The sequence below is a fragment of the Gymnodraco acuticeps genome, unplaced genomic scaffold, assembly GCF_902827175.1.
Source record: "Gymnodraco acuticeps unplaced genomic scaffold, fGymAcu1.1, whole genome shotgun sequence".
Classification (NCBI taxonomy): domain Eukaryota; kingdom Metazoa; phylum Chordata; class Actinopteri; order Perciformes; family Bathydraconidae; genus Gymnodraco; species Gymnodraco acuticeps.
In genome coordinates, this window is record NW_022989983.1 from 711481 (window position 1) to 733688 (window position 22208).

Sequence of the window (22208 nt, forward strand, 5' to 3'; positions counted from 1 at the left end):
TAAACATCTAGCCATGACCGTTATTGTAAAGAAACATGTTGGCATCAAAGTAAGCTTTTAAAATTGGATCGTTTTGGTGTCAGTACTGAAACATACATTAGTGAATCTAAACATAAACAACACCCAGTAAGTAGCAGATGGATGTCAGACATGTCACTGCTGCCATATGGCTCAGACAAGCTCAGATTAAATTGACTTTGTTGTGCCTCGGCTTCCCCTGGATCAGCACACTTACCTTGATCCATTCCAGGGGGTAATGGCTTTGACACGTTGTGGAGAGGGAACAGTGGGATTAGCTGCGCGGTCACATGGGCTAATAATACAGACACCCTTCTGTAGAGGAGGCAGTGAAAGCAGCGTGCCGCGGGTGTACGGTCAGATTGAAGAGCTCATAAGGATGTGGCATCCTGCAGAGGTCACAGGGGGCATCTGTCACGTGATCAGCTGGGTCCAAGCAGCCAAACCTGCTTTTTTAACAGACTGACAGGCTGTCTGAGTTATGAGGCTTGCTAACTAGCTTGGCCAGTAAGAAACCAAAGCCTCACGGGCATGCTGAGGAATGGAGGGGTCAACCTGAGTGTGCATTACCAAAAACATTTAGGCTACCAGTGGCTGCCTGAATCTTCTTCAAGAAACTGGTACTGGCCTACGTGCTGTGAATGGATCAGGCACTACATACGGGACATGGATGCACTTTGCTCCAAAGTGGCTAATCGGCTAGCTAGCAGTGGGACTCAGCTACCCCTCAATAAAAACATGCACTGTCTTGCAAAATGGTGGAACCAGATCTACATTGATTTTGGAACTGCAGAAAGTCTACACATATTCCTTTACAGACTGAACACCGACCTATTTCAAGTGCAACATGGCCATCAAAAGCTAAAAAACATCAGATGTCTGTATGCCATGGAGCACTTTAGCCTTTTTGAAGCTAATGCACTCACGCTTGAGATTGTTTGGCCTTATTGCAGAATTTCTCGCTGTTAATCTTCATGGTAGATTGCACTTTTTGTAAGTCACTAAATGTAATGCCCCACGCCAATGTGCGGTGGAACCCAAACATGACACAGATGTTGCAAGTGCTAGCAACTAGCGCAGAAACAGTACACAGGTTTGTTTTTGTGTCACTGACTCATACTGCCTCACTGAACATGACCTTTGAAGCAATTATGATGTTTCAAAACGACAAGGGTTCACACAAAAACACCAATAACTAATTAGTGTTGTTGTTTTCCTCTACTGGTTTCTGTCAAACACCAAAGACACACCTGTTGGGCATGCAGCAGACACACACACACACACACACACACACACCACACACACACACACACACACACACACACACACACACACACACACACACACACACACACACACACACACACACACCACACACACACACACACACACACACACACACACACACACACACACACACACACACACACACACACACACACACACACACACACGTGTTGATATGATCATCACAGCAGCTGCAGCTACACAAGGGCCTCCACTGTGCCCCCAGAGACAGACTTGACTTTACACGAGTTTATTGCCACCAGTGCTTGTGTTCACTCCCTCGTGTTGCACAACATGGACGTAGATGAGGCACGGCAGGGGAGGACATTTATCACTACTGATTTACTGAAGCACGGAGGAGAGCCACTGGAGTACTGTCACACCTGAGTGTGCAGAGGTCATTAACAGGGTTCATTTAGAAAAATACCACACGTACCTTTCAAAGTAATGATGCAGCCTAAAATGGATTTTAGTCATTTTAAAACTGAAGGGCTAGGTCGTTTATAAACTGTAGGCACTGTAGAAAAAATACTGCTGATTTAATTATTCAAGATTATTAAGTTGTATGTTTTGGGAACATTTTCTGATATGAATGAGGCTTTGAGTGAAATATAAACAAACTTCTTTGTTGACATGTTAGGAAGATAGGAATGAAACAGGAACATTTGGTGTATTTAAGTGCTACTGAAATGGAGGTGTCTGCCTCAAAAAACCTACATTTGCAAGGCCCTTAAAGAACAAAATAGGGTGAAAATAGTAGTTACCACTTAAATAAAGATATTATATTTGTTGTACTGCATGTATCTGAAAGAGGACAAGTAAAACAAATTAGCCCAAATTGTTGAATTGACTACACTAAACAACTAGAGTTTTCTCTTGTAGTTTTTCACCTTAAAGGTGGGGTAGGTAATTCACTTCAGAAACACTTTTTGTTATATTCCATGGAATGCTCTTAACATCCCGCAATGAATACATTAAATGCTTTGACAATAAATATATACAAATATCTCATCTGTGGAAGCCGTGGCGCTGTAAAAAGCAAGTCCAATTATCTGCCTCGGCCCGCGGCAGTGCAGGGAGCTGTTTTGAGCAACAGCTAAATATTGCAACAAGTGGACATCAGGTCTGAATTAACACAGGCACGTTTAAAACCAGATTCAGTCTTTGAAGTTCTTTCCAATCCCCATCATTCTTATCTTCATGTTTCCCCCACATCCTTACACACTGCCACGTTACATATAACACAGTTCCACATGGATTCTCCTTATCTGCAGTCAATTTCAAAAGGAATCCTATTTATGTTTTTGTCTGAAGTTGCTGACCCAGCGAGTTGAAGCGAGGTTTGGAGGTGAATGACTGCAGATGAGTCTGTGCAGCACTCAGCTCTCCACACTATAATCTACTGCAGGCCATTGATTAGCATGAGGGTAAGTGGAGAGAAAGGCAGAGTTAGCCAATCCATCAGCCAGAGGGGCATTGTCAAAGATTAAACAGAGCAGTGAGAGGTGCGGCAGGAATACTGATGGTCAGGGTTAAGACCTCACACTCCTTTGAAGTCTTCATTTCTTATATTGACTCAGTGTTTGTAGAAGTATTTATTTCATAGCTCAAGACAAAGGTTTCTTTTCTGAACAGCATGAACAGGAAGTTGGAAAGGTTTATAGTACAGTGAAGTACATATATTATATTTGTATACAAATGTGAGTTACTTCAGTTGAGCAGTGCCATTTCATGACAGCTTCTACTTCACTACATTTCAGAAAGATATTACATAGAAAACATATGAAACACTTTTGAAATACAATGCATTGTACAAAAAAATGTATTTGCCAGACAGTATACATTTGATTTAAAAAGATGAATCAGGAAGGAAACTCCATCTGGAGGGAACTTTGGGATGTTAGCCTTTGTAGTCCATTTACATGCACATAAAACCTATATAACACACGACAGGGAAGGGAGAACTCAAAAAGCATTATAGGGCCACTTTAAATGTGACGTTTTACAAATCACACAGTTCAATGATCAATCAAAAAAAAAAAATTAAAATGAGTTCTGCTTGAACTTTATTGGGTCATAATATATTGCAGTGTATTGCACATATACTCCCATTTGATGTATACACTCACAGTAGACATGTTTCTGCATTGAGACATTTCACATTTGGGACTTTAAGTACATTTTCCTCATGATACTACTCACACATGTTCAAGTATTTATTTACAGTGTAATATATATTTGTTGCGAATTATCTGAATACTTGCTCCACATGTAAGGAGAGATTATTCCAAAACTTCAACACTTTAGCCTTCCAAATACCGTGGCAGTGATATGTGTCGAGTCTGCACCCTTTAAGTCTTTGTCACAGAACGACACGTTGATTTCACAACTTCAACTAAACCATTTCTGAGAGTCATTAAACTGAATTCTGACGTCTTCAGAGTCTGCAGCTGTGCACAGGAACACATTGCATAGCAGAGGAGTGAAGTGCATGAAGTGAAAGTGCCCCGACAAGTTCTGGGTGGAGCGAGAGATACCCTGAGGTAAAGATAAAGCCCTTCAGATTACAAGCTGTCTTTTTAAAAAACACAACACAGGAAAACAGACTTTAAAAGGGTTTAGACTGAGGCATTCACCGACAAATCCAAGTCACAATCTTTGGTGCGTAAAGTCCCTTCAATCCTTCAGTTTCTCCTCCAGGTAGTTCTGGATCGTCATAAGATTCTTCTCTTGCTGACCCAGAGCCTGCAGCAGAAGACCCATGGGTGACCTCTTCAGCCCCACGGCCTCTATCGTGTTCTCCATCTTATTCTTCATGTTGCACAGGCGATAGGATGCGTGTGCAAGTATCACTGAAAAGCAGATGGGGAGTGAATGTTTGGCAAAAACAAGCCTATAAACTTTGTTTCGTGATGAGTCAAACCAGAAGAGTGTCAGCGTTGAGAATCTACATTTCAGTCCAAAACATGTTTCATTGATTTTGAAAGATCTGTGTTGTCATTTCACAATACTCTGAATGATCCAGATCATGATACCATAGCTAGATGAAATATATATATGTAGTGTTGGGAGGGTTGCTTCAAAAATATATTCTGTTTCAATTACTAGTTACCTGAGAACAAATGGAATCAGTACTTTAATATAATTTGTATCTTAAAGGTGGGGTGGGTAAGTTTGAGAAACCGGCTCGAGATACACTTTTTGTTATATTCCATGGAATGCTCTTAACATCCCGATAGCAATGAATATCTGAAATGCTTTGACAAAAAATCCATTAAAAAATATCATCTGTGGAAGCCGTGGCGCTGTAAAAAGCACGACCAATCATCTGAGCCGGCTAAAATAACTGGATGGCCTACCTGCCTGTCAGCCTTCCATCTCGTGCACAAACTTATCTCGTGCCCTCATTGGTCATGTGCGCGTCCATGTGTGTTGGAGGAGGGGCTCTGTAAGGAAGTCTGAAGGAAGGGGCAGATTTCTTTTGGCTGCCTACTTTCAAATTCTAGCGCACTCAAGCTGGTTTCTCCATTCTTACCTACCCTACCTTTAATGTGAACTTTGAAAATAAGAAACCTATTTAAAGGAAAACCTGCCTTTCATTCAGCATATTCAGGCAGTAGCCTATATACACCTACAATGAAACATGAGCACATACTACAGTCAGTGCTTGAATTGGAATGAAAAAGGTGCCAGTACTCTAAAATCAGCAACTTTTTCAAGTCAATTTTATATATACAGCCCACAAACAAGAATTTGGCTACTATCATGCTGGTGGGTTTGTCTCTTTACTACTGTATATTTTAGAAAGGTTCACTGTACTTAACATTTTTTATGATAGGCAGCGGATATGGCTAAAGCTCAGTAAGGTCAATATTAACTGAAAATATAGCAATCAAAGTCTAGATCTTCTGCTGAAGACACATGAAGCAGAGACCTTTCAGGTGAGAGCCCCTCTGGTGGTGTTCAACATTAATGACAAGGAAACAAAGCTCTGGTCAGAAGCATTTTTTATAAAAAGCTTTAACAAAATTAAGTATTTGTGTACATTTTGAATGTAATCTAACTTTCCAACTCAGAAAACGAAAAAGTGCCAAAAGTCTTCTCACATGGCTGAGCTGCTTTGCAATATACTTCACCACTGAAGAATACAAATATGTATAAAGTAAACTATGATGCAATCTAACTTTCCAACTCAGAAAAATGATAAAGAGCATGAACAAAGAACATGTAAAAACAAATGCAAAATTTGCACAATCTAAAATGAGAAACTGTAACTGCAAGTAACAAAGTCTGAGCCATGGTAAAGAGTTACATTGAACACCAAGCTGATCAGATAACTCCCTGGTTGGTCTGAAGTCCTTCTATCTCCAGGATCTGTACAAATCGGCACATTATGCCAAAAGTCTTCTCACTGGGTGAGCTGCTTTGCAATATACTTCACATTGTTAGAAAAGGCTCCAGAAGGCCTTGGGGACATCAGTATCAGGGGCTGGAGCTGGACAGGCTCTTTCATCAGCACTTCTCCTTCCCTTTGCCAGCCAGGACCTCACATACTGTTCCGGATTGAACTGTCCTAGTGATGGTCCATTATATTTAATGAAAACCAGGCTGGACAGTCGGCTGACAGAGAGAGCATTCCTTTTTGCAGTAAGGATATCGTTCATGCAGCTGAATGCCCGCTCACACTCACTAGTGGAGACAGCGATGGTTCGGACTGCTTTCAGTAGAGGCTCCATGGCAGCAGGTGTACGGGATGCCCTGGTTTCCTTGTATTCGCGAAAGCCCTGAACAGTCTCTCTTCTGTCCACTTTCAGCACTTCGCACAAACGTAGCACCTCTACGTCCCCATACTGTACGTCTAACTCCTCTTCAGGCCAACTTCCAGGATGGATAACTTTCATGTCCTGGATTAGCTGATTGTCCCGGGCCTCCCGGCCATGTAATGGGATTTCTCTTGTGCTGACATGAGAGGAGGTTGTGGAAGTCATTCTGTGTCTCAGATTCTCTACCATACTGCGGAAAAACTGACCTGCATGAATCTGTACAAGCCTGCCATTCTCACGCAGGGCAACACCCTTGAAGGACTTCTCAGCTAGAGCTGTATGAACTGTAGTCATGTGTTGGCCAGGCATGGTGACCATGGATTCAAAAACTCGTATTTCTCGAGTTAAGAGCCTATCTGCTGTAGGCAGTGTCATCTCTCTTTTTTGGAGTTGCCGAGAGAGGTCGCTGAGCTCTGTGAGCGCATCGTACATCAGTCCCAGATTGCTGACAAACGTTGCAGATGTGAGCACATCATCCAGGCCCTTGTACTTTGCTCTGTCTCTGGAATCCCTGCTCGTGTCGTTTGCAGCATTTGTGAAGTGATCATGAAGCACTCGGTAGTTTTCCCAGACTGCTCTGACGCTCCTTTCACTTGAAGCCACCCAGCGGATGGACAAAACACGCCCTATCACCAGGAGACGCTGTCCGACTGCTTGCGCACACTGCGCTAACTGCCTCTGATTTTTGGGGGAGGCATGGAACAAGGAATAGAGTTTGTCAAAAAAGATCTGGAAATGATTGAGCCCTGAGACCTCCTTGACCACATCCCCAACTGCCAGCTCTAGACGATGATTGGAGCAGTGCCACACAAACAGGCTTGGGAATTTACTACACAACTGGGTAGCAACGCCTGTTCTCTTCCCTAGCATGACTGAAGCCCCATCACATGCAAAAGAAACGAAACACTGACCTAAAAAGTCCTCGTTAAAATCTCTTCCAAGACACTCCATTAACGCCTTTGTGATGTCATCAGCCGTTGTTCCATCCAACTCGATCAGCTCCCAAAAAAACGTTTCGGGCTCAGCATCAGCTAATGCTGAGCGTAGACACACAACAAGCACCGTTTTTACCACTAATAGTGGTAGATTCATCGACCAAAACACAGAGTTTTCTTTGGTTTTCTGTAATGTCTTTTGCCATTTTTTTCTTCAGCTCATGAGCTATGTGGTGGATGATTTCGCCACAGGTTTTATTGGAGTGCAAAACCCTGCCCACGTTCAGCCCATTCAGTTTCTGTACATTCAAATCAATTGGCATGTCTGTGAATGGCCGGCTATGTTTGCCAATTTTATATGCCGTTCGAAAAACTCTGATAGTGGTGTCTAATTCAGATGTATGCATAGACTGCACTTGATGTTGAATAGTTTCACGTGAAGCAGATGTAAGGATGTCAGCAGCTTTTACATGGGCTTGTGATTCTTTATGTTCTTTGATTTTTTTTCTCAGGCTAGCTTGTTGTTTGCCCTTGTCAACACCGAAATGAGACACTGCACACTCACCCCATTCAGTTGACAGTTTCAGTCCTTGTCCAGTGTGTATTCCCAAAGATTTGACATCTCTGCATATCCGACATCCTAGCTTCTTATCTTTAAGAAGGAGCCATGCATTGGTCTTGCAAAAATATTGCACCTGGTCCGTTGTCCAGCAGTCAGGTGCATCGCTTTGCCCGGTGTTGGTGGTGGCAGTTGCGCCAGCAGCAGCTAACGTTAGAGGCTCTGGAGGAGGCGGCGGAGCTAGTGCTAATGCTAATGCACTAGAACTTGGAGCAGGAGGATCAACCAAAGAAAGCTCCCCATCAGACACAATTTCCAAACACAGGCACAGCATTCTCTGTATTTGAAGTTTCTTCCGGCGACAACCGCTGTCTTTTTGCACTTTTATTAATCCACGCTAACATTTTAGAAATGCTAATTTGTGACGTGACTTGCTTTCCTTCTCTCCGGGGCGTGCCTGCTCTGTTCTATCACTCTACATAGCCACCCACTGGGTGGGAGTTGCACTGCATAAACACAACACACGTGCATCTAGGTATGTAAATTGTAAAGCATTAAAACATGGTTTTACTAACAGTTTTCAGTATGTTGTTACTTCGGCATTATTATTATTATTATTATTATTTTGAAACGTGTATTACTATTAAATCACGGTCAAATAGGTTAATTTTGACATAGTCGTTTCCACCACAGTATTTACATGGAGAAGATAAGCCCCGCCCCCTCTCCAGCACGTTCTGTTTGAATGACAGGAGTAAACAGCTGACAGCCGCTGTGAAACTCCAGCGGTTAGAGCGATGAGAATGTCCGTTCGGCACCTCATGACGCATCTACTGAGTACCGGGCGGCTGTATATATATATATGGATGTATAATAAGAACGGCGGGAGAGTGTTGAGTACTGGCACGGTGCATGAGTACCGGAGTACCGCCAGCATGCCGGTACTGAGCAAGAAGTGCCGGTACTCCATGGGTCAGAACCAGAAGTGCCGGTACTGCGTACCGGTGAGTACCGGCCCAATTCCAGCACTGACTACAGTATAAAAAAGCAGAAATAAAATCTGAGCTCACAGGAAATCCTCTGTTTTAGTTTAAATACATACAGTGAAGCTCACACACAGAAAAGGTTCACCTGCTGAATTAAAAAAAGAACACATGAACCAAAGAAAGTGAAAACCATAAAGCAGATTCAGGCAGTAGACGTATCGATCCACACTTAAAGTATGAGCCGACAGAACAGTACAGTTTACAGAGAAGAAATACAATCGGATTATTTTACAACAAACACTATATGCTCTCTTCTTTAGTAATCCCCAATTTTTTTTAATGTAATAGTAATCTGATTACGCCTTTTTTTATGAAACTGTAAGGCAACACCGTTACTTTTTTGTATTCTGATTACAGTATCCTGTTATTCCTGTTACTCCTATAGCCTGTTAATATCCCTTATTCTATTGACATGTAGACTTTTTGCACTACTTTGTATTTTTGTATTTTATTAGATATATGTTGCATTGTTGGAGCAGCTCAGGTCAGAAGAATTTCATTGCCATTTCTACACTGTAGCTTTGTGCTTAAGACAATAAAACCTTTGAAATTGAAATCTGTGTGTTTACTTACGAGCCAGGGGGAGATAGATGGCAGACAGGAAGCACATGATGCTCCCCAGCATGCAGAGTAAGATGTAGCTGGTGACCGTGAGGCCGATCCCGAACACTACGGGGTTGACTCTTTTCAAGCTGCCTATGAAGTCTTGGTTATCTGCGGCCCACACTGAGCCCAGGAAGATGGCCGACCCCAGGGCCATGGCTGCGAACATCCCCTCAGGGTTCAGGCACCTGGCAGGGACACGCATGAGAGGAAACGGTCAGTTAAATGTATTTTTGGTTTTCCCTTTCCTGTAGTGTGTTATGTAGTTTTTTTGTGCATGTAAACGGTCTGCAAAGGATAAAATCCCTAAACTCCGGAACATAGTGACATCACTACTTAACACTCGCACTGCTATTGGCTGAAGCTCCAACACATTATACGTGATAGGCTAAGGGGCGGGACATTTCTAAGCGGTTGACCAATCACAATAGAGCCGGCCAGCTAACCAATCAGAGCAGACTGGGCTCTGGTTTCAGACAGAGGGTGAAAAGAGCTGCTGCAGCACAGGCAGTATGAGAAAAATAAAGAGCTTTTTGAACATTAAAGCATGGAGACATGTAGAGGCACAACATACTAATATGAACCTGAAAATTACCAGAATTATGTTTAGTATAATAGGGCCCCTCTGACATCATGTGTGTGCGTGTGTGTGTGTGTGTGTGTGTGTGTGTGTGTGTGTGTGTGTGGCCTAGCATTACTATACTTGTGGGGACCTAAATCTGTTTACACAGTCACATGTGGGGACTCGCCTCCCTTATGGGGACAAATTGGAGGTCCCCATGAGGGGAATCATTAATTTTAGGGTGAACACTTGGTTAGGTTTAGGGTTAGGGTTAGGCATGTGTTGGTTATGGTTAAGGTTAGGATAAGTCTCCAGGAAATGCATGTAAGTCAATGTAATGTCCCCTGAAGTGATGTATACATGGTATGTGTGTGTGTGTGTGTGTGTGTGTGTGTGTGTATGTGTATGTGTGGTCACTGGCTCCACCTAGTGGTTGGATGGAACATTGTACCTGTTAGTATCACAGACATTATGCATACCAGGACAGGAACCAAGATACAGTAAATATACTCTTAATGCAATTCATTAATTTCAGCCCTGAAAACCCTTAAACTGTTTAATTGTTTTCCTCAATTGTAAAATGCACAGCTGCATTAATTTACCAATGACACAAAATAATAAAAAATTGAAATTATCCATATATTGTAGAACAGTATATATATATTGCTCCAAAGAGTCATTTACATAAGGAGATACATCTTAACCGATCTTAACCCACATCAAATCCACTGTCCACTTTACAGGTGAGATCATTAACTCGCCAGTGCCCTCTGGTGGACGAACTATGTAACAACCATCACATTTTTAAATCACCTTTCTTGTTACTAACGGTCATCATCACATATTTGTTTATATCAATTTATCTGTCATAAGCTATAACAAAACAATATATTCTTCAGTAGTCTATCCACTGTAAGAAAGTTACTACATTTCTGAAAATCTCCAGACATCATGTAAATCAGGGTTGCCAACTCTCACGCATCTGGCGTGTGACACAGGCTTTCACTCTCAATCTCACGCTCTCACGCTGCCCAAACTATTCTCACGCCAAAAACAAGAATACCGAAGACTAGAAACGGTTTTGAAAACTTTTGTCAGGTAGTGATCGTCTTCTCAATAGAACATCTTTGATAATGTCTTCTGGCCAATCAGAATCAAGATAACGGCGTGGTGTTGTTCCAGGAAGTCCCGACGGAGAATACTTTTGCTGTAGTACATCTCTATATACATCGATACAACATTACGTGTTGATAGATATCAACACGTAATGAAATAAGACCCCACGGTTTGATGATTGATAGGTGCAGGGACGTGCACAGGTACGGGCCATAGACTGTATATATAAATGGACGTAGGGTCCGTGACGTCACCCATAGGATTCTGCAGAGTTGCCGTGAAGCCCTTAGTAGGCGGAGTCGGCCACTAACGGCTCGACAGTGACGTCAGAGTTCAACTCCCGCCTGTTCCAGCCTGCTCCAAATAAGGGCAAAGAGGCGAAGCCGAGGCGGGACCTGCTGCCACCGAGCTGGAAGTTCCAGAGCTAGCTGAAGCTACCAAGCTAAGCTAACATGCTCCCCATCTGCACGCTGCCGTCGCATTTTACGTTTCTAAGGTAAGCGGACATGAAACTATTCAGCAAAACTATAAATAATAATCTAAGTTATTGAGTTTTAACATAATACTTCAGAATCTTAAAACCCCTTAACGTTTGTATGCAATTGTGCTAAATTCAACACTGGAATCAAGCAAATATTAATATGTTTGCATGACATTAGTTATTTATATTTTGATATCACTTAACTATACGTTTAATACATTTAAGTCAAGCTAAGGTACATGTGATGGTAGCTAGTTAGCGCTCTTACCTGTGAGGCCTCCTCCAAACAGCATAATAACCAGACTATCATTAAAACTAAGTACCAGTTATAGATCCTTGACTTTAGACAAACAATTCAAAAGACAAAATGTATTTAAAGACCAATCTTTATTTGAATGTGCCTCATAACCTGAGATATTAGTTATACAGTAATAGTATTGACAATCTAACAAAACTGAGCAACTCAACAGTCAACTTTATGTTTCTTATTGTCTAAAGCATTTATTATTTTCATTTTCCCCTCTCATATTCAGTTTGGACGGATTGAGACAGTCTGGTGTCCAGAGAGCTGCAGAGACTTCAGGGAGAAACCTCCATGTGATGGACGTCCTGTCTGTTGGTTTGGAGAGGACTGAGGGTCTTTCCTCTGCGAGGGGGACCAGGCCTGATGGAGGAGCCCATGCTGGGCAAAGCTGATACCAACTGCACAGGCCTAGTCGGTCACTTTATTTGACTAAATGTGTTTAATACATTTAATAGGTTTACACCTTCTGTCCATATGTGCTTTTTATTTAAAACATTTGATTAACTTTTGGTTCACATTTCAATAAATTGTATTTGTATTTGCACTCCTTTTGTCCATTATTCTTACTGAAAATGTTAGATTACACATTCACATCTGACTGAAGATTGGCCCCATTTATTTGTGACGTTGCAAAACAAGGTACATGTTGTGAAGCTCATAAAGTGAGGCAAATAGAAATATCAGCTGATGGAGTGTAGATGTGGAAATAGCTGCATTCGATCAGCTGACTGTTTTTACAATAAAAGTAGTTTCTTAGTGAATGTCCTGTACTGGTCTTAAAATCAGCTTTTAATGTTCCTCTTGGATGTTCTTCTTGACCCTCAGAGAAGGAGAAAATGTCCTGTCTTTCAGGCATGTCCTTTCCTAACAAAAATGACAGGAAACATAAAACATATTATCGCAGAACAAGTGTGTTATTTATGAAAGCGGTGTGTTTGTGTGTTTAGGGGCTGTAGATATAATTATTTTGTAATTGTAATGTTTTTTTTTTATTTCAACAATGAGCTACAAAGACAATCAGATTATGAATGAACAGTATGAAGTTCATCAACATTGAAATATATGTTATTATCAAAATAATATTGAACTGTTATCAAAACGTAGTGCAACTGTAGAAGCTTGCTCTGTTGTCTCACTGAAAGAATAACTTTTACCACGTTTTTTACAGACAATATTGAGAGATAAATAGTAGCAGTTCTCACTATGTGTTAAATATCTTTGCCTTCAATACATTAAATTAGAAAGCTGACAAAGTCATATTGCTTGTTATCATCTAAATGTAACTTTTTGCATGGAAAAAACCCTCAACTTAACTGATGTGTAGGTGATCTAGTATTTAGTATTGTTTAATGGAATGTATATCAGTGTATTCAAGTCAATACTTCATTTATTTAAACCAATATCTTTCTTGATTCTTTGTACAGTATGAAAAAAGAGTCTTTGTACCTGTGCTGAAGTTCACTGCTGTGAGGAGTCCAGTTCTGTCTCTCACTCTCTGGTCCAGCCTGTCTGCATCACCTGGACACCTTAAACAAACAGATATATATATATATATATATATATATATATATATATATATATATATATGTAAAGTACCATGTGTACAAACAATATAACTGATTCTCTTCTGTTGAACATGTTGGATTGTGTATTGTCCGAGTCAGGGTCCTTTTTATTTTACTGTAACTTTGGAAGTTGTGTTACCAATGCTTACTGTTTATTTGATACCCATTTGGTAATACAATTAATAAAAACAACAAGGTTTGGGTTCGTTCTTCAGATGACTGTGACGTTAACGTGTAAGCTCAATAATGAACTCCAGCTCAACCAACCATATTGTAATATTTAAGTAATCATCTTGAAATATGACATTAATAATTGCAATATACACACATCTTATTGTGAGGTTGATTTCACATACACTACTTCGACATTAGCTTGTCTACATACTTGAGCATAGCCAATTTAAATTAACCTTAGCGATGCATACAGTTCTACCTACATAATAAAATATCTCTAAGTTACAAGGATGTAACCTTATTTTATCAACCTCAAACAGAAGCCGTTTGTTCAACAGTATTATCCCACTTAATCTATTTCGTTGTAACCTTTATATACAGTCTATGATTTTAACTTGGAGGCTACGATTACAATCGTTAGCACCGATGTAGCTACCACTAGCTTACATGCTAACCCAAGCCTTACCATTCATTACGTAGCTGATTAAAAATCATTAACACTTAAATAAAGCACTAGAATTTCACTTACCGCAAAACCGCATTCATGCACCGTCTGTTTTAACCGCAGAGCGAGTCACAATAGTCCGATATATAAGCATGAAGAACAAACAACCACGGCCGGCTTCAAGTTGTGTTCCCTGGATGAACTCTGAGCAGGCAGAGTCCCTGTAGCTTCACGGAGCAGCTAGCAGAGAGACAAGAAGCTAACAGCGGCAGGCACTTGACAGAGCCGTCACTCAATGTGACCACGCCCTAATTTATGCACACACTTTAAGACCTAATATAAATAAAAGGGTCGCGTTAGAAAACAATTCACTCACAGATCCATAATCATGAAGGTGGAATCTAACTATATCGATGATAAAATGTATGGAGCCAGGGGTAGAAACATCTTTTTTTCTGCTGTAAAGTTGGGCATTTTAACATGGGGGTCTATGGAAATTGCTCCTTTCTGCAGCCATCGCCTATCGGCCAATATATGAACTGCAGTGTGTGGCACTTCCGTATTGGCTTCCCGGCTCTACCCCACAGTTTGCCGCTTGGTACGGGCTAATGTTGCCAGGGCAACGGCCCGTTTGGCCTTTTTGGCTGACCTGCCCCTCTGGAGAGAGCGAGAGTTTATTTTTATTTTTTCTGTTGTGGCCGAATCAACATGATCGAGGATCTCATTGTTTGACCTTAAGGGATATAGGCCTACACTGTGGCCCTAAAACAACTGCTCCATTATCTGTATCAAATGCAAACATTGATGCCACCAAATGTCAAAAATAAAAATAGAAAGTACTACAAATAAACTGGAATTCATTTACATCTTAAATTATGAATATATATACACAAAAAAAGGTTTACAAATATCCAACCTTCAAATTGCTTTTTTAAATCAACACTGCTCTGCACACTTGCTAAAGAACATTTGTCTGGAAATCTCAATTCATTTGTAGGGCTGCGTGAGTATGGCCAAAAGTATGGGAGTAAATCTCACTGTAAACTATTTAATCATCACCAAATTCTGTGTTATTATGACCGATCATAACTCAGCTTTATGCAGACATATTTAGCATGGTGTACAGGGCCGCTTCTTGGCATATGGCGACATAGGCGGGGGGGGGGGGGCGCTGCGCTGGCAGCTCTGGGAGGGAAAAAAACATTTTTACTGTTTGCGCTCATCCTAATTTTCGGCCTTGATGTAACAACATTCATAATTAAGTCAAGGTAACACCCTTTTCACCCCGGTTACACTTTTCATTTGCCCTGTACGATGGACGCTTTAAGTGATGAAAGTGGGGGGTGTTGGCTTATCAGGCGTCCGCAGCTCACAGCCAAAGTGGGTGTGGGATCGAGCGAGAGAGATAAATGCAATTTATGTAAACAAATATTTCCAAGGCACTCTTTTATAATTATTGGGGTAAACAGGTTTGAAATCATTTCAATGTATACTATAGGACAGAAAACCAAAAATATCGTTTAAAACTTGAGAGATACAAAAATATGCATAAATAAATGTTAACTAGGTAAAATAAGATATGAATGAACAACACAAATAAAATAAGTTGCATTTATTTGCTATTGGTTATGTTCACATACTTATTTGATTATTAAAATGTAAACCAATCTTTTTCATATGGGTGGTTTACGGCCCGTCCACACAGCAGCGTGCGTTGAAAGCTTCACCATTCACTTTGAATGGGGTGACGTCACTTTGCTGGCGTGGCTCGCTAAAAAAGTTGAGCAATGTTCAAGTTTTGAAGCCACGGCAGAAGCGTCAGCCAATCGAATCATATGCCAGTACAAGCTCTAGCCAATCAAACCGCTGCTTGTATGTCAGGGGCGGGAGATTCATGTGATTGGTTGTTGGTCGAGTTTCAGACACGCCCGCCGGCAAGCTTCAACGCACGCCGCTGTGTGGACGGGCCGTTAGAGTTGTATCCCCTAGATCAGGTCTCTAGTAATGTGTGCTCTAAGTGCACCAGATTGAAGAATGTTACTTTAAATGTTCAAACATTTCTTTTATTTGTTCTACTGAACGATTTTCTGGCAGGGGGGGGGCGCCAGCTAAAATCTCGCCTAGGGCAGCAAATTGGTTAGAACCGGCCCTGATGGTGTAGGAAACGGGCTCCGTGTTACAAGACGGGTCGGGGGTTTGGCGGTACCACTGCAGACTCTCTGCACACACACACACACCGCTGCAGACTCTCTGCACGAAGGAGCCACGGTGCTGCAGCTCCTGATCGGAGCAGAGACACACGTTCACTAAGCGGAAAAACGATATCCTGTCACAGAGATCTGCTATTTTAAATTTTAAAGTCAACACATATCGACCCTAAATAAAGTCTATATTAAGAACGAGATGTTTTGACATTATGGCTTAAACAAATGACAAATGAGCGAGGGCGATGACGTCAGAGCATCGTCCTATGTGCCGGGGCTGAGCCCCGGCCAGCCCCGGCCCAATTTAACCCCTGGTTAGAGGCCCTATTTTATCAGTATGTCTGGACTGCACAGCAGTTACAATGGTCAAACTACATTAGAACAGAATTGTCCCCATTTTGTCTTTAATAGTTACTAACATTAGATATTTTAATGAGATATGGACCGCAAAACAAAAAATGTCCCTGATTTTCATTTTTGAAATTAAGTCACTAAATGCAAGTAGTCGCCTTAGCTTATTTTGTTATGAGATGTGAATTACTGTTCAATTTAGTTGATGTAATAATCATTTGGTTTCTTTTACATTAAAAAAAGGTCTTATGTTTGTTTTGTTTTCGGGGGAGGCCCTTTTTCCAGTTTAGAGCAATAGCCCCTCCAAATGTCTGTGCACGTCCCTGGATAGGTGTGTGGGCTGTCTTTCATTTTGACACAAAGAACAATGGGGCCTATCCCCCCTTATCCACAATGTAAAGTAATTCACACAGCCTCTTCCCTCTTCTCTCTGTGAGGAGCAGCAGGTTCAGCTTTCAGAACAAAGTAACAAAAAACTAAAATGGCATTACTTTTTTAAATATGTCGTGTAGTAATAGATTTATTTATTTTTCTTCTCAAGAGAGTAGGCTACCAGAATGTGTATTTTATGTTAGTAACCTATTTCAAAACTAAAACAAAAGAATCCCCCCAGACCCCCTGCAGGGGTTGGGTTTTCAGCATGTCAACTCTTTCACCTGTGGAGAAATTGCGGGATTGGCTCCAGGTCGCCCTTTTTATTTACTACAAGACAAATGTGCCTTTTTATTTCATACAGTTCAATTTGGATTGAGACAGGGAAATAATCTAAACCTCACGCGTGGCGTTTCACTGTCAAGGGGAGCGTGTATGTAATTACATTGCAAATACTGACATGAGCCCCACCACTGTATGGGTTAGCCCTACCATAGGTTACCCAACAAAAATACTCTCTCGCAACTGCCGACCCGTATTGCGCATGCTCAGATCTAAGAACCAGTAGAAATGATAAAAAAGTAAAAGTCTGCTGCTTATTGTTCTACTAGGCCAAAATAGAGTCAAAGAGTATATGAGAGTGAGAGTGTGTTAATTAATATATTTGGCAGTTTGGAGTAAGTCTGTAGATTTGTTTGTGTGTGTGTGGTTCATGTATAGGCCTCTCACGATAATTAATTTTGTTGGATACATTTTCCCGGAAATTATTGCGATAAACGATAATATTGTCGGCACCGTTGTATGACCATTTTAGACCACTGACATAATGATAATATATAATAATAATTCAAGTACATCCTTTCAAACTGCTAGTCACATCCTCATGTAAATGCCAATTTATCGAGTTCATTTTTATTTATCGTACGATACGTCAATTCATTGCTTATCGCGACAGGCACACAATAAAACAGTGGAAACAAACATGTGTTTGACTTTCATTAGTGAATGAAACTTTGTGCCTTTTATAGTCTGTGTCCAATATTGTGTATTTGTATATATTGTATATCCTATATATAGGCTATGCTAAGGTCCTGCTGCTGACACGATAGCAGTCATTTCGTGCGCATATGTAATTAAACCCATGATATCAAAATCTCACTCCAGCCAGGTACCCAAAGTTGGCAACCCTGTGTAAATAAACAAAAAAGAAGGTTAGCTTAGCATTAGCCTTTTCCACCAGTCCTGATAGAAATGCTAGCCCCTTGTATTCATGCTAAATATTTGCTTCCTGTATGTGTTTAAAACATTTTCCTGAGTCTGTAATTGAGTTGAGCAATCGTACTTCTTTGCATGTGACTTTATATTTTAATCTCGATTCAATACAAGTTGTACCCTCCGCATATCTCACACACACCCACACAAACACAGTGAATGTGCCAACAAGGGAACCATGCTTTCTATGTTTTTACTGTGTAAAATACAAATGTAATGTGTCAGTCAAAGTCCATCTTTGTTTAGGATGATGACTCAGAATTTACTAAATTATCCAATACTGTGTGATCTCCCTAATCTGGGGTTCAGCTGTTTAAGGCGCTGTTTTCCCACCACTGTGCTTCTGCAAACGCTGATAGACAAACCTTATAGGCCTTCAGGACTAAAACACCAATATTCAACACACAGGTCAGCAGACAGACCATGACGGGGCTATTCTTAGTATATTAGGCTTTGGTTGTTGGAACAAAGTGGTGCCAACTATGAGAAGATATTTCCCCAGATGAGAGATTTAACCACTTGTTTCCTGGTCTGAGTAAATCTGTCTTCCTCCTTAGATAATAAACTAGTTCTTCAGGAAGTGTGCAGCAGTCTAGGTTAGAGCTGCTGCTTATACTTGATTGTATTTATTATGGCACAGGACTATGGGAGGGCTCCAAAAGAGTGCAGTGTTTCCCACAGATATGAAATATACTTGGGCGGGTGGTGGCAAGGGGGGGGGGGGGGGGGTGGTGGCAAGGGGGGTGCGCGAAAAAAAAAAAAAGTTTTAACAACATTATTTATTGACTTTTCATTCCGGTATAATCATTTTGCGCAAAGATGGCACTGTTTGTCAGAGCACTTCATCCTTCTGGGATTTCATGAAGAACAGCTCCAACGCCTGTGTGTATGGGAATGCCTCTGGTGCTGGTCCATTAACTGCCAGTGTTTCCCACAGATCTGAAATATACTTTGGGGGGTGGTGGTAGCGGGGGGGGGGTTGAGGTGACGTGCAACAACATTAACCTTTCTGTTGGTCGCTTGTTAGCAGACCCTTCACGCGATGGCAGAGCGAACAGGTACAGGTACAGGCAGGGTCCATAATGATAGCCCTATAGTTTAAATCTACTACCCACACATGAACATATGGAAATAGATTACTATTTAAAAAAATTAATGTATTTATTAATGTATTTAGGAACCTATCCATGTGATTTTTAGTGGGGGTCGACCTCAAATCCTCTAGGGGGGTCCAGGGGCATGCCCCCCCGGTAAGATTTTATTTTTTATTTTGGAGTTAAATGCAGCAATCTGGTGCATTTTGAGGGGAAAATAAAGAGAAACATCTATGGAAACACCTATATTAAACAGAACTGTATACATTTCAATAATCATAAAATCAAGGCCATAACCAATAACATACCATTTCCAATATGAAAAAAACACTGAAACTTGTTTATTAATTTAGTTTTGGTTCATTTATAGTTGTGAGTGTGTCTGTGCTCCTGAATCAGCCTCTCCTGTCTCCCTCCTCTCCCCCCTCTCCCCCCCTCCTCTTTGAGGCAGCAGCAAAGACTAGTTTTCTCTCAACAAGTTTTAAAAGTGTATCTTACCTTTTTTCACCTAGTTAACTTTTTATTTATTTATTCATGCATATTTTACTAATCACATTACATTTCATTTAGCTGACGCTTTTATCCAAAGCGACTTATAATGACGATTACAGGGACATTCTCCCTGGAGTAACTAAGGGCTAAGTGCCTTACTCAAGGGCACACTAGTGGTGGTGTTCCTGGCGGGATTTGAACTCACAGCCTTCCGATCTTCAGCCCACCTCACTATCCATTAGACCAATCGCTACCCTCTCAAATGGAAATATGTGTTTACATAAATGGTGACCACACCGTTTGAGACCCACTGAGAACTTAGACTAAGTTAACTATCTAAACACTCAGAGAGTGCTTTACCTCACCTGAGCTGAGGTTATCCCGAGCTTGAATGACACACAGAGACCAATCAAGGGCTTTGATTTATGATCTGTATGACAGTGGCCATGTCGGCATCATGTGGACAGCCAGTCACCCTGTGTGAGGCAGGCCACTTAACAGGCCACTTAACAGGCCAGAAGGAGGCGAGATCAGAGCAAGGGAGCGAGGGATCATTGTCTACAAGTTAATCGATCGCAGATGGCGTCGTGGTCACGGACGGAAAAAAAAAATATATATAAAAAAAAAAAATTATTAAAAAAAAAACAAAAAACTAAATGGGTCGCGAAATATACTTGGGCGGCCGTTAATATACCTGGGCGGCCCGCCCAAGTATAGTCTATGTGTGGGAAACCCTGGAGTGTTCATACTTTTAACGGACAACTCAAGACACTTATATATACAGTCAATGCTCAAGACCCACTGTTTTTAAATTGGCTTTTAACTGAAATATATGCTTTATTCTGTCCTGTGTTCGTTGACTTCTGTTGGTATAAAGTGTATTTGTTAATTACAAAGTTAAGAGTTGCTCTATTAGGAGGGGGTTGGTATTGCTATTATTTTTGTTTGTTTGTTTTTTGTGTTTTATTTTGGTTACTTTCTGTTACTTTTGCATCTTAAAAGTGCTAAATAAATAACTTGAATGCAGTCTGTACCCATTATTACATAATAGGTGCTTCATGACATACATTTTGCATTATATAGTAATATCAATGAAAAAGTCTTACCTATATCCTACATAAGAGGACACATTGGTTAAAACTTGTTCAATTTGGTAGAAAGAAGACAGTTTTATACAGACAGTAACAGTGCATCACATGATCGCTGAAACATTATTTTCCATTCACTCCTAAGGGACTCAATCCAACTGTCTGTGGTCTGAAGTGGAACAATTATTCAGATCTTATACTTCAGTAAAAGTAGAAGTACCAGAGTGTAGGAATACTCTGTTACAAATAAAAGTCCTGCATTCAAAATGTTACTCAAGTACAAGTAGATCAGTATTAGCATAAACATATATTTAAAGTGCCAAAAGTAAAACTACTCATTCTGCAGATTGGTCCATTTCAGAATAATATATATGATATGTTTTATAATGATTGATCATGAAAGTGTTCTCAAAGCTGGTAAAGGAGCAGCTAGTTGTAATGACTTTGTATACTGCAGGGTAGCTTGTGAATTTACTCCAGGTGTAACTAAAGTCTGATTTAAGAGCTGATTATATTTCATATCATTAAACTACATCTGTAACTAAATGTATTAAATATATGTAGTGGAGTAAAAGTACACTATTTACCTCTGAATTGTAGTGGGGTAGAAGTACAAAGTAGCAAAACATTGAAATACTCAAAATCGTACTTGAGTACACCACTGTAAAACTCTTCTTCACAAAACGTTCCTTTCTGCACCTGTTTACTTAATCCCTTTAACGTAGGCTACAGTGCAGTTTAAACTAACAGAACAACAACAACAAAAAGCAATACACATGAGACAAAAACAACTATGAAAAGTGAATTTAGCTGCAAACAACCAAATAAGCACATCACCGACTACTGTATGCATATTATGTAATTTACCCAACAAAGATGAAAGCCACCAGGGCTATAGCGATGTAGTTGGTTTGATAGTAAAGCAGGTTGCTGACCACCCTGTTGCCCCATCTCGTCGGGTCCTTCTCGTCCGGTTTGCAGAACCTCTCCGAGCCGGGGAAGAAGTCTTCCCAGGATCTGAGCGGAGTCACCTCCACTTTAGCCATTTGCTGCCAGCTCCGTGTACTGATCTGACAGGACTTCATCACAAGCCTTGAAGTCACCAAAGCAACACACTGAACTCTCACGAGAAGTTGTAGACAGCAAGCTGCTCTCGTTGGCGTGTTTTTTTTGTGTTCACTTTATTAATCAAGAGTCATTTCCAAACCGTTAAGTCACTTGTTTTCTGTCAATAACATTGAATGTTGCAAATAAAGAATAGATAATCGTTAACAACAAAGCAAGGGGTCTATCCAGTTACATAAATAAAGTCACTTAACCACCAAACTGAAATCTCGCGATCAGTTGTGGACAGCAAGCTGCTCTCGTCGGTGTGATTAAACCTCACGCTATTGGTCAGAAACCACCGAAACACTTC

General features: G+C 40.8%; 1 protein-coding gene across 1 annotated transcript; it reads right to left on the bottom strand.

Moving 5' to 3' along the window:
• Positions 1-2885: 2885 nt before the first annotated feature.
• On the bottom strand, positions 2886-21902 carry LOC117543769 (PRA1 family protein 3-like). Its single transcript, XM_034212328.1, has 3 exons — positions 21659-21902; positions 9242-9459; positions 2886-4157 (listed from the first exon to the last, which is right to left on the bottom strand). The coding sequence occupies exons 1-3, from the start codon at positions 21874-21876 to the stop codon at positions 3982-3984; spliced, it is 612 nt and encodes a 203-aa protein (XP_034068219.1). The 5' UTR covers positions 21877-21902; the 3' UTR covers positions 2886-3981.
• Between the last annotated feature and the right edge of the window lie 306 nt (positions 21903-22208).

What these genes read in the sequence shown, in the direction of transcription:
- LOC117543769 (XM_034212328.1), bottom strand. Translation starts at nt 21,876, where the DNA reads ATGAAGTCCTGTCAGATCAGTACACGGAGCTGGCAGCAAATGGCTAAA. An exon ending in GTGGCTTTCATCTTTGTTGG is followed by an intron (nt 9,460 to 21,658) that starts GTAAATTACATA and finishes TGTCCCTGCCAG; the next exon opens with GTGCCTGAACCCTGAGGGGA. An exon ending in CATCTATCTCCCCCTGGCTC is followed by an intron (nt 4,158 to 9,241) that starts GTAAGTAAACAC and finishes TCTGCTTTTCAG; the next exon opens with TGATACTTGCACACGCATCC.